This window comes from Larus michahellis, chromosome 4, assembly GCF_964199755.1.
Source record: "Larus michahellis chromosome 4, bLarMic1.1, whole genome shotgun sequence".
Taxonomy (NCBI): Eukaryota; Metazoa; Chordata; class Aves; order Charadriiformes; family Laridae; genus Larus; species Larus michahellis.
The window spans coordinates 56,454,711-56,468,293 of record NC_133899.1 but is presented as its reverse complement, the minus strand read 5'-3'; the positions used below and the strand labels follow the sequence as shown (position 1 = coordinate 56,468,293).

General features: G+C 33.4%; 1 protein-coding gene across 6 annotated transcripts in view; it reads right to left on the bottom strand.

Moving 5' to 3' along the window:
• Nucleotides 1–13,583, bottom strand: part of FMN1 (formin 1) — a 200,199-nt gene that overhangs the window by 77,053 nt on the left and 109,563 nt on the right. For all 6 annotated transcript variants that reach the window (XM_074584990.1, XM_074584992.1, XM_074584991.1 and 3 more), the window contains one exon: nt 10,789–10,939. In XM_074584990.1, coding sequence (XP_074441091.1) covers nt 10,789–10,939 — 151 coding nt within the window. The remainder of the gene's footprint in view (nt 1–10,788; nt 10,940–13,583) is intronic.

Here is a 13,583-nt window from a genome sequence, read left to right as displayed (position 1 = left end):
CAAAGGATCAATTCCTGACCAAGGAGAATTAGAGACATGTCTTCTTATGCTCTCTCAACACTATTTCTGGAACACTAGGGGCTACTGAAAGGATTTCTTTCACTCTTGTTTGAATTGTTTCTTCCACACCCTTGACACTTCACACGGATTTGAGGATTTTGTTCACATTTTGGGTAACAGACACTTGTTAGTATAATATATTGACATTCAGATTGTAACCTTTTCAGATGGTGGGTGGGGGCAAGAGAAGAAGAGGGAGGGGGGGAAATCCTGAGGAAGTTATTTTGGCTGGTTGAAATTAGTGATACTGATGTGTATCAGTCCATAAATAAAGTAATGAAAAGCAAACGATCATAACTTTAAAAGTGTAGTTCAGATGTTAGAAATGTCAACACCAAACTTCCCACAATGTCTGAATTTTAGCATTTGTGATTTTGATTTATGTCATAAGGAAGATATGACAGCAGCACATCACAAAATGCAATACGTACATAACTTATTCAAAATAAGAAATGTTCAGATCCAAGCAGTTGGCTTACTTCATAGTGTTGATGAACAAATATTATTAAAAATACTCTTATGTAAGATTAAAACTAATAGCTAAGTTTTCCCTAAATTTATATTCCCAGTTGGAACAATATTTAATCTATATTTATCAAAATTTAATTTTAATATATGGGTAATACTACTATTTGGATATTTAATAATATTAAAAACTTCAAGTAATTGTTATCCCTTATCCTTGTAATATTCTTATAGACGCTCACATTACAGACAGTTAACTGACAAAATTTATACTAACTCATAGAAATGTTTCTTACCTATGCTTTATGGGATTTAGAAATACTTCACTGTGCAACTAATTAGTCATTCACCTATATAAAAGTAGATTTGTAGTTAAAAAAAAAAAAACAGGAAAAGGAGAAACGATACTGTCATTTTCACCTGAAAATGCAAAGTTAGTTAGATGTCCCTGCCCACGGCAGGGGGGTTGGAACTAGATGATCTTTAAAGTCCCTTCCAACCCTAACAATTCTATGATTCCATGATTATTTATAGAGTACTGAAATTGGACAACACATGAACAAGTTGGAATACATGCTGTCTTCAACAAAGATCTGACAGATATTTTACGTCCCTGTTGTAAGGCCTCAACAATTAATGAACTTATGTTAAACTAGATGCTGCATATTTTTTGCCAAAATTGGAATTTTTCAGGCTATATGTACAGCATGTATGCTGGATATTAAGAAAATAATACTATTTAAAGTGTTTTCTTCAAATAAGAAAGAATTCAGGCTCCCTGTCTCATGAATACACAAGCAGACAAGATGATTTGGCTACAAGTTACCATAAATGAATGTTCTGTAAGCATCACATCCGGTTGACTGCGGTATTTTAGAGCAAATGTAAGTAACTGCTCGGTTTATCATGGTCCTTTCTGAAGGTTTACATGAATTTGCTGAACTCCGCAGCACATTAACTTCTTACAGGGATAATTACAGGCTTGAGTAGTATGCAATTTGTATAGCATTCACTGACCTCCAAGCTGACCTTGTTCAGGGGCAAATTCATAGGTTGTCATAAACCCCATTAGACATGCCTAGTTTGAGGCAAAACCTTTCCAGACTATAGGTGTCGTAGACAATATGACATTTGAAATCATTCTATTAAAGCATTTAAAGTGCTAATATATTCTCCAGATATGATCAACACTAGCTCACATTGCTAAGCAAGACGTCCTTCCTAGAAGACTAGTGAAAAAAAAAAAAATTAAAGAAGAGCCAGTATAATTTTTAAAAGCTAAAACAGAGATTCATGTTTTAAAATGGCCAACTAACTGTATGTTCACATGCATTTTAGACAAATGTACACATGGTCACAATTACCAGGCATCAAACTAGACTCAGACTACCTGAAATAGCTTCAGCCAACTGAAATCTGTAACTGAGGGCTAATATTTTATTCATTAGAGAGCAAAAATGGAGTAACAAGACAACAGAATAGCTGAAATTGGGCATAAAATCACTCTAAAAACAAAGTTGTAATGCTATGTGTTACACAGGACTTTTGTCATAGGTTTTTAGAGCCAATGTGCAACTTGAAAGATTTTGCAACAAAAATATATAATCAGTGGTAAAACAGAGAACACATTTTCAGAGATATTAATTTTGCCCCATATTATGGTTATTCTGGGGAAGCCACTGACAGGGAATTAAATATGTGCGTGAATTCCAAATGGAAAGTAGACACAAAAAAATCAGCACTTTTACAGGTCATAAAAACCATAAGCCAAATAAAATGAAAGTTTGTAAAGACTGCATTGAACTATTTAGTCTATGCTTTTAAAAGACAAATCACTGATCACCTCTGAGCATATTGGGACTTGCTTGTAGCTGGCAGTGACAGGTAAGCAGCTAAAATCCAGCTGACGCCAGTTGATGCTGCTGTGCCAGCTGGCAGGGTTTGCCAGCTGCCTGCCGCTCCTCCAGACTATGAATGTATCATTGTAATGGATGCAACATCTTCTGGCTCAGCGACAGGATTGTGACTGCTGGTGCTAATTCATTAAATTCATTGATCCATAACATTATTTGCTCTATGTGGTGTTCCCCGACTCTTTTTTAATGTTATTAAGTTAGTTCATTTGCTGTACACAAGTGCCCCTTCTGTATCTTTCAAATATTTATCATCTAATTAAAAGTGGAGACGTACTGAAGCTTGAATACTTTCATAAATTATTCTGTCATTCCCATTAAAAGGTGTTTCTCTAATGTAGCCAGAAATGTATTTTCACTGTTTTGTCTAACTGTAACGTCTACATTCTGTCCAGGACACTTACTGGTGCTGAAATCTGAACAGATTCAGTTTACTTTAGTGATTAAAAGCTAAGTCCTTCCTCCTGCTGCTGCATGGATTCTCTCCATAATATTTAAATTTATTGAGGGAAACCATAAGCTAAAAAGCTGTCCCGCATATCACAGTGTTTCCCTCCATTCCCACTCATTAACTTTTATGGTGAAGTCAACAGCCTGGACCCATAAGTAGTCTGCTGAAACCTTGTTCAAACAGAGGAAGAATATCCTGCACAAGAAGTGGGATATGCCCCTCAAGCCATTCTACGTAAACACCCCAAGAGTTACCAATGAAATTTCAGAAGCTTAAGACTAGACATTATCTCTTTCATTCCTACTCAAAGGCAGAGAGCCAAGTTTAACTATTTTTTATTTAACATGGATGAACCACAGCTTTATGTTTCTTAAATATTTTAAAAATATTTTAGGAGACGTGTAATTCTATTTGCAATTCTATTGGATGAAAAAGACCCTCACTATTTTTAGCCTTTTGCTGAAGCACAAGCCAACAGCAGTTTCTCAGGATAAAACAGGAGGTAAGAAATGAGCTAGTAAGAAACTTACTTTAAAATCTTTATTCCTATCAAAACTGTGAAAACAAAACAAAGCCACAAAATAGATATTTGCCCTTTATGGATACTTTCCATATCCTACATGACTGCAGAGCCTTGTGGTAAACACGGAAATGCCGTATTCATTCTTCTCAGTATAGCACAAAAAATAAAAAAAAAGTGAGAGTGCCTCGGAAGAGCACGCACTAGCATTTTACTACTTCTACTCAAGTTTGAACACTGTTTATTATCTTATGCAGACAGCTGAAGACAGTCATTGTGTTTCAATCCTGCAAAGCTTCCAACATTTTCTGCAATATCTGCCCTTCTTGCGGAAATATAAAATTCATTAATTGTAATTCCTTATTTAGTTAGATGAACAAAAAACTTGCTGACAGACATATCCCTTTCAGTTAAAAAAATGTAATTCACTCAAAATATTGACACTCTTCTTAAATGAGAACACATGTTAATAATTATGTGAAGTCTGTTAGAGATAATAGACAACAGAAAAGCCATTATCTTTAATGTCCTCCTGCGTCTTTGAAATGATAATCATTGCACTAAAGGGCCAAAAATGATTGATGGACTTTCATTTGGAGCATACACCTGACACAAATTACTTGACATTTACTCATTTTTTTGGTAAGATGAAGACAGAGTGGCATCACAAACGTCCAACTACTCTGTTTCTTGAGAAAGTATAGAAAATACTTGAGTTTCTGAGGATAAGTTACAAACAAGTTCTCATGTATGTTGGAAAAACTAATGCAACTTTAAAATATGTGTAAGTCCAGCGATGGAGCTACAGAATGCATATGGAATAAATCACAGCAAAGGAATGTTTTTTTTTCTAAATTACCTCTTTTTCAGGCTTACTGAGTATCATAATTTAATACATAATGAATCATGGTTTTTATTTCATTTCAAAATACATGTCTTAATTCTGCCTTTCTTCTATTTGGTACCATACGAACAGATTTTGATTCCACAAATTTAACAGGAAAGGGAGAACCTATGGCTTGAGAACAATTACATGTGCCTATTAATTAGCTTAAAAATTTGCATGGATATGTACAGACAAGAAATGTTAACAGTTTAGAATGAATGAAAGCAAAATTGTTTGTGTGTAAAACTTCAGTCCTTCATCTGACATGATGAAGTCTTCCACAGAAGACTTCCAGAGTCTGGGAAAGATGTTAGAACCTTCAAATTATATTAAAATCTATTGAAAGCTGAGTTCTTTCAAAAACAACTGATACTTTTTTCTTCAGAAAAATAGCTTAGAGTTTTAACATGCTAATTGCTTTCCATTTTCATGGTTTTCATTGACAGCTATGGACCTTAATGATACTGTATCTACCTGCATTTGAACATTTTTGGTAGATAAAACTTTATAGTTTAAGTCCATTTACAATTTCATAAATATAATTTACAATACGTTTTTTTAAATAAACCATACATTCCTAGACAAACACTTTAATGTGAGTGTTAGTTGGTAATACAATAGGTGCAGAAATCATATGTCCAGAAAGGTGCAACTGAAATCTAAGCATGAGAAATATAGACATGATGATGAAAATAGCCTTGTTTAACAGTTGCACTTTCACACATGTCAGTGACACCTTACAAACAGGAGTTAAAAATAGGAGTTATATTCAAAAAACATTTAAAGTCAAAATATCCAGTAGAATCAATACCTAAATTGAAGTTATGTACTAAAATTATCCGGTGGATCTAGCCATTTTCTTTCTTGATTTCCAAGAAGCTGTAACTTCCAAGTAATTTTAAAAGTGAGACCAGTTACGCACCTTTGAGAAAGCTTAACTAAAGACCACAACACCTCACACGGCATAAATACTTTCAGATTCAATGTACATTGCCAAGCTGCATCATACCAGTAACATATGTATTTAGATTAAGCTGACTGAATTAGCAAAAACCAGAGAGAAATTTATTTGATTCATATTCAGATGCTAATGAGCTTCTTTATTTTTGTCTATTAACTTCAACTTTGCCTGCTGAAAATTCAACGACTTCAGAACTATCCTAGGAAATAAATCCCATTCCTTCTATACATTATTTGTCTAGAGTCTCTGGGAAAGTCAGGATGCAAGCAATAGCTTTTTTTCCATTTCACAGATATCATACCCAAAAAATCACTGCATTGTATTAACTCGTAGAAGATTAGAATGCTTTTAGTCTTACACTTCAAAAGCATACTTATGAGAAAAGAACTATATTTATTAATTCTTAAATATATTGCATACTATTTTGTTCTAATATTGGAATATAACTAATATATTTGTCTAAATTCTCTCCAACCAGAAAAGACAAATTCTACTCTCAAGGCATAATACCTAAAAATCTAGAATATTTATTTTTGATCATTATTTACATACAACTGTAGAACTTTTATTTAGAAAACTGCATATATGCAGAGCAGATCAATGCACAACAATTTCCTGAAATATTTCAGAGGATGTAGAGTTGGAAAAAAATAAGAGGTTCTTTCAAAGCTGCTGAATTTTCCAAAGGAGCACATGATCAAAGAAGCATGAGCAGCCAGACACTTTGCAGAGCTTCTAAACCCAGCATTACCATAACAAATTTCAGGAATATATAAGTGTACCAGAAAGGTACATCTGACCTTCATGTAAACTATGTTATTTTCACATTGTATCACTAGCAAGTGGATGTACTATATTTTTCCAAAATAAGTCAATATATGCCTAAAAATAAATAACATCATCCGTTATGCAGTCATTTAAGAAGTTATATTACCATTGCTGCTGGAAGATTCTTAACTTCCCTTGCTTTTTTTCCCACATACTTGTTCGAGTACCTTATTTTTTAATAACTGCGTTTCAGATTCTAGTAGTTACATCCTCATGACAGGATGACAGCCTCTAGAAACTAGTGTAATTCAATTAATAAGCCTTTTTCTGGCAGGCATGAAAGCAATGAATTTGGGAATCATGAAAGTGCTTCCACAGTGGAAAAAAGGATAGTCAGCTGTTTCCGTCCATAGGACGATGGACAGAAACTGGACTTTATGCCTTTTAATGGAGTGACAGAATCATGATGCCGGAAAGGCACTCAAATGTCATCCAAAGCATTTGTGCATTTCAAGATAGTAACAACTCTATATGTAGAAACACAATTTCCCTAGCCAACATTCTTCTGCATTCCTTTGGTATTCTTACTCTTAGAAAGCTTTTTTTGTTTCTCTCTGCAGCAGCTGCATGCACTAGATGACAATGTCAACCTTTTCTTTCCTAGTCTAAATGATCATAATAATTCAATTCTTTTCTCAGAGACTACTTTTACACCTTTCATCATTCTCATTCTTCTTGATTCTTTACAGTTGGTAAACATTTTTAATGAAGGGCCTAACTCTAGATGCAGTTCTTAACTGAGACATGGCTGAGTAGATTGTCTGGCAAGCAATGCTTCTATTGCTATATCAGAGTTGTTTTCCCTTTTTAGTACCACCACCATTTGACAAGCCACGTTCCTCGTGAGCCATTATAAACCCAAGATCCTTTCTGCTAAACTGCTACCTAGTCAGTTAGTCAGTTGTACCCCATCTTAATTTTAGGTACCTGGATATCCTTAACTGTATTACCTTTGTGTTTAACTGTATTTCCTTTGTGCTCATCCCTATCTTTCAGACCATATCTCTGATACTTGAAAGATTTCTAAAGGGTTCACTCCAGTATATTTGAAGCCTCTTGCAACTAGGTGGTGGCTGCAGAGTTAATATTCCATTATCCAGGTCACAAGTGAAAATACTGAGGTAACCAGACCCAGCATAGATGCCCACAGAATCCTCAATGTCGTCTCCTATTTTGACACTGAGTATATGTATAAGTATAAATATATTTTATATTATAAATATACATTTTATAAAGTATATATTATATTGTAAGTACATTATATGTATAAGTATAAATATATATATATTTGAATATAAATATATACTCAGAATTTTCCTTTCTGAGCATAACTTTCCAAATGGCTCTGGAAAACAGACCATCCATTCCATTTATGTAGGACAAGACTTAGGTACTTCTGGCTGAAAATGGTAGAAGTCTATCAGCTGTAAGTAACAAACGCACAGCATACAGTGAATATTTTAATCTGTGTTGCCATAAGATGTCTACTATGTGGACAAATGGGTAATAATAGACAAAGTGAAATTTCCAGAGTCTTAATGTCATGATTTTCACAGAAGCATTCATTTCACACACTAAGCATACAGATTATTCTGACTGATCTCACAAAAATAATAATTCTCAGAATAAATCAGATAATATTATTTGGAACTGTAAGAGAAATGTAAATAGATGGTAAAGAAGTCATAATTCGACAGACCACTAATTGTTAAAGTCTCCTTAGTTTTATAAAGAAGATCCAGCTACATGAGAAAAAATTGCCCTCTAATTTGGAAGATAGAACTTCTAATTGCATAAGGAACCTGATTGTAAGGTACTGATGTAATTCTCATTCAAGGACAAAGGTATTAATCATGTTTTAACAAGCAATCCTGCACTACCTATTGGTCTGTTATTTCTCTAAATACCAAGCAGGCCGAACTTAGTTTGTATAAGATCGTATGAAACAGGACGAAGTTTGTTCAGAGAAGAAATTTAATGCAGCGAAATAGTCAGCACTAACATGTATTATTAAATAAAAAAGCTTACCGATTCCAAACATAAACTACTAGTCCAGATTCTATTGCTGTTCCTATATTTTGCTCTGGAAGGCTTTTTTTATAGAACATGAAAAAGGAATTTACAAAGATATACAAAATGACACAGCATCAGCTAAAAATTATAATATACGATGAAACTCGGAAGATTCATACGTCTTCCTTAAGGTCTAAAGAAAGCATCTTTAACCAGACTACAAAATTCCATACACTGTGACACCGGTAGCATTCTTAAGACCAAACAAGCACAAATTCCTGTACTGAAGCAAAGAACAAGATTGTTTTTAAAACGCTAGAAGATAGATATAATTGTTAGAAAAAAAGGCAAGTTGAGAGCTGAGAAAAAAGCATGAGAAAGCGCAAATGAAGCCAGCAGAACTGATAGTTCTACATTAACCTATGGTAGTTTTCTGCTACTATCTACTAATAAACCCTCCTGTAACTAAATAAAATGCCTCCCTACTACTGTATTGCTTGCAGCCCACCAAGATTGATCCATTGGAGCCAGCCTGCAGACATCTGGGCTTTCAGAGAGACAAACACAGGACCATATAAGAGGACCAACTGTCTGTAAAAACATTCAGCTGCTACTATGAGTCATTTAACAGAGAAAGGTGGAAAGACAGAATAAAAAAATAAGAAAATGCTTCTATATCCAATTAAATTCAAATTTAGTTTGAATTCTAAAAGCTGATTTTTAAAAAAATTTTTAATTGACCAAATGATGGAAAGTTTAATATTATTGACCATGAGTTTTTGAAATTTTCCCAGAAAGCCCTAGAATTCCCATGGTTTCTAATACCATGATCATAATCCCACGAGTTTGACCAAACTAAAGAGACGGTAACAGATATAACTCTTATTTATCTCTTAGGGGATTTAGTTTTGTATTTTCACCCAGTCCTTTAAAGAAACTTTCTTTATTTCATTAATTTCAGTAAATGTATCCCTAGTCTAAAAATAATAAGTTTAGGTCTAATAACAAAACAGAATAATTCAAAAACCTGATATCTTTGTAAAGATATCTTTGTAAGAAAACACATTGGTTTCTCACAAGAAATAGTACTTATTATACTGTTAGTTCCTATAGTGTATAGAGTAACTATTATCCAATTTGATTTTGGATAAAGTTAAGAGAGATCATTAAAAATTGTGCTGCTGTAGCAAATAAGTTAGTTTACAAAGCAGCAAGGAAAAAGAATAATGAAATTTCATCTTTCAGAATACAAGCCTAATTCTCCACCTGGTTTGCTGTCATACACCTGGAGAACTAGGTATAGTCTCTTAATTGCTGAGATTTTGAAATACAAAGGTAACTACTTGTGCATATTATTTCTTCATTAAAGTTACACTGGTTACATTCTTCTTCAAATTTCTTTACAAACTTGTATTTCATATTAAATAATTCTGTCCAAAAGAGGTAAATTAATGAAACGTAAAAATAAATTTTAGAAAGAGAGCATTAGAAATATGAACTAATGGGATTTACAGATACAGCTGAGTACTACATGACATATGCACTTGAAGCATTTTTCAAGTAAAACGTGTGAAAATATCTTTCACAGAGATGTTTATGTCCAACTTCAATCTAACATTTGAAGGACTTCAACAACTATCCGTTTCTTTGGGGTGCATGCCCCCATCCTGTCCCTATTTTTCATTTTTCACTTTTTGCATCACATAAATTTGAATTTTATAAATTTTATAGCCTTATTTACAATTCTCATTAACTATTGCACTAAGACACAATACAGGAAGTTTATTATCAAAGATACTTTGAAAGATCTGATTACACTGATATATATCTATGGATGTACATTTCTCGTTATATGTATTACAAAATTGAAAAAGGTAGATTGCATAGTTTACATACAAAGTGCCCTCTTGTGGTTCCAAGCAGGTAAACTCAACCAGATTTCTGATACGGTCTATATTTAAATGGGTTTCTAATATATAACCACATTGTTTTAGGAAAAGAGTATCGATTATTATTCAGCCTAGAACTTCTCCTGCAGCAAATACAACTAATGCCATTTCCCTGTCCTATTTGCACATAGGAATTGACAAGTACAAGCTCCCTCTGTAATGGACCATGTCTGAGACTAACAATATCTGCACTACAATAATGACACAGCTGCTGCATGAACTTTTGGCCATTAAAGACATGATTGTCCTGCCTCTTCCTAACACAGTTCTTTTTACTGGAAAAAAAGCTTTTTGGCATTCCTTACTCAAAACATCTAACCGTCCTATTTTGCTTTATACTTTATTTCTCCAATAAAATTAATCTCAATGGAAGAGAGGTTTGCTAGCATAACTTAATGACAGCCTTTAATTATAAATCCGTTCTTGGGCAGACATGACCTGTAATACTGGCACTTTTATATTTGTATTAGAAATTTCATTCAGTTCTCCTAGACAATGTTTTTTCTACCTCACCAGGATGTGGAACTTTCATTTTCAAAGGCAAGAAATCTTCCAAGGTAAACAATAACCTTGCATTCTCAAGCAACAGTTGAATCATCAGTCCACCTATTTTGCTTCAAAATGAGATTTACAAACCCATCTATTATCTGTTTGTTCAACAACAAATTAAAAGAGAGTTTTCTTAAAATGTAAAACTAAGCAGTGACACACAAAAAAGCACACACAAAGAAACAATAAATACCTTTTTGGCCTTGTTTTTTTTTTCATAAGTCTCTGATAATGGTTTTCTTTTTTCCTGAGTGGTGTCTTTGGAGAATAAATATTCAAACTCAGTAGTATCAAGTATATCAGGTTCTTCTAATGATTCCCATAATGTTGGCATAGCAGTTTTCCTATAAAGGGAAAGGTAATAATAAAATTTCCAATAAATATTTATGAAAAAACATGATACATCTAGCCATAACAGATGAAAATCCATAATAGACTTAAAACTCAAAGTAACGTGCACTGCTGCTATACAAACAGCATTCCTTCCCTATACCTTGCTCTTGTAAGGAGTCAAAATGTTTTGCAAAAGACTGTACGAAAAAGTTTAGCTATTTAGTATCCATGCCTGCTAGACTACCAAAATGCATTATTTGTATTGTACAGTATTTTGTACAACAACCATTACAACTGCAGCTTGTGCAACTACATCTCCAGAGATTTCTACCACTTCAGCTAGGATTAGGAGTATCTCAACAGCAGCTTTTTTGAGAAATTCCCAGTAATCTATTTAGACCTATAAAAATAAACAGTATCAACAAATAGTGAACAATCTTTATTCCAGCATGTTTTAAGAGCCTTTGGGGTCATTTCTATAGGATTTGGTTTACTTCATGCTAGTTGCAGATGTTGTAGGCTCATATTTATTTTTGTTGCAGTTCTGAGAAACTGGAGTAATTACGCGGCCTATGTTTTGGGAGACTAACCAGTATTCTGCTCCATTCAACCGACTGCAAATTTCAAATGTGGATTATATTTCCTTCTTTTTTTGCCTTCCAAAACCAGATTTAGACTTGGAACACTTTGGAGCTTGTTTATGTAATCCTCTAGTTCTACCTGGATTTGGGGAAAATACTATGCAGTGTTGCAAACAGGATGCACTTCAATTCTGAATTAGTTTTGTTTCAAAATTTCAATACATCAGGAAAATGTGTGGGACAAAACTTCCGAGCGCTCTTCTTGTCTGTTTACCAGTAGAAGGTGGGCCCACTTCTTCCAGCAGATGTCACTAAAAGGCAGTGAAATTATTTGCATTTTTAAAAAAGTGATGAAAACCCCTATAAAATATAAATGGTTGATGCCACTAAACTTATTAGATGTAACATGCAACAAAATGCAATACCTACCAATTTAAGGGGAACCAAAATTAATTATTTTTTTTTTCACATTTAGTATTTTTTTCTACTTAATACACAACTGTACACTTATTATCGTAAATGTTTAAGTAACTCTAATTTTTCCATTAGCATCTGCTGATGCAGCATATTCTGTATCACAGGACACGCTCACAGCTCCACAGCTTCGCTGTCCCTGAGATCAGCCATAGTATCAGCCCCACTGAAGAATGACGGATTCATTCTGGCTCTGTAACAAGAACTTTGAAGTCCTAGATAGCTGCTGCTCCGAGCAGCAGACCCTTGAAAAAGTTTCCAGTTCTAGCGCAGATGATGAAAATGCTGGACCATTACACCTGGTGACCAGCAGTCACCAGAAAGCTATGACTTAGATCTTACCTTGCATTCAGTGGAAGTCTGATGAACTAGCAATATTTCAGAACAAACATTTCGATTTCAGTGAATTGACAGGAAGAATTACAATAAGGTTTATTTATGGACCAACTACTAATTCACTATGAAACAATTTTTCACTAGTGATTTTGTGAAAGTAAAACGAAAATGCTAAATGCTCAAAATTCCTGCTCCAAAATATTACAATGCATTTAATTCTGAATCATTGAAAGAATACAGCTGACGTGTCATTAACTGTTTTTTCCTGTCAAATATTTTATATAAAATATTAACACTTTCCAACACTTTATTATACCAGAATGATTCTATCTCATCAAAATAAATTTGCATAAAAAGCTGTAAACAAAAATAAAGCTCATATTTAAATATATTTAAATGCAGATATTTAAGTGTTTAAATATAATCCTTAAAATAACTTAAAATAAAAAATTAAGAATAATCGTAAATAATTTGTAATACTTAAATTAGTAATTTATAGTTATGTACTATAATATAATAATAATCTATAATAAATGATATGTAATACAATAGTTCATAACACACAGTATAGGCAGAGTATATATCACAGTATATAATAGTGTGTATATACAGTATAGCATATATATTATTGTATTATGTAATGACTATGTCATATATAATAATATAATGTAATTTATTTATTTTTTTAAAATAAACTTAGAACCTTTGTAAATGCACCTATCCTAAAATAATTTTGAACACAGATCATAATGATTTGAATTTTAAGATCCAAGCAATCATGTAATTTCTTTAGTTGCATAAGACAGAACCTGAATTTTATTCCATGATTCTAGCAACTCCCTGTTAAACTAGAAATGGTCTGTGTTGCTTACGCATCCCCAAAAAATACTTTTCAAGCCAACCCTCTTAATGGAGCTCTGCATTCTATTAACAAACACTTGAAGCAAAGTTAGAATTAGCCAAAATCCAGAAGAGCAGCTGAGTAGCACTGAAACCTCATACCACTGTGGCAGTAAGGTATGTGTGCTGTCCCAGAAAGTGTAAATGGGAGTACTTCTTTTCTCCTGCCAGCTGAATAAATGGATAGCATAAAAAAAAACTCATGGGAACATTTCCAAAAGACTGTCCAAAAATGGTTTATTTGTGCCTGTTCACCAAATGATCCCTTATAAACAAATTAATAAAATGATACGTTTCATAGTAACTTTAGATTTGCGACAATAGTATATACTATTAGACCACTTTCATAGAACGGTTGGCTCAG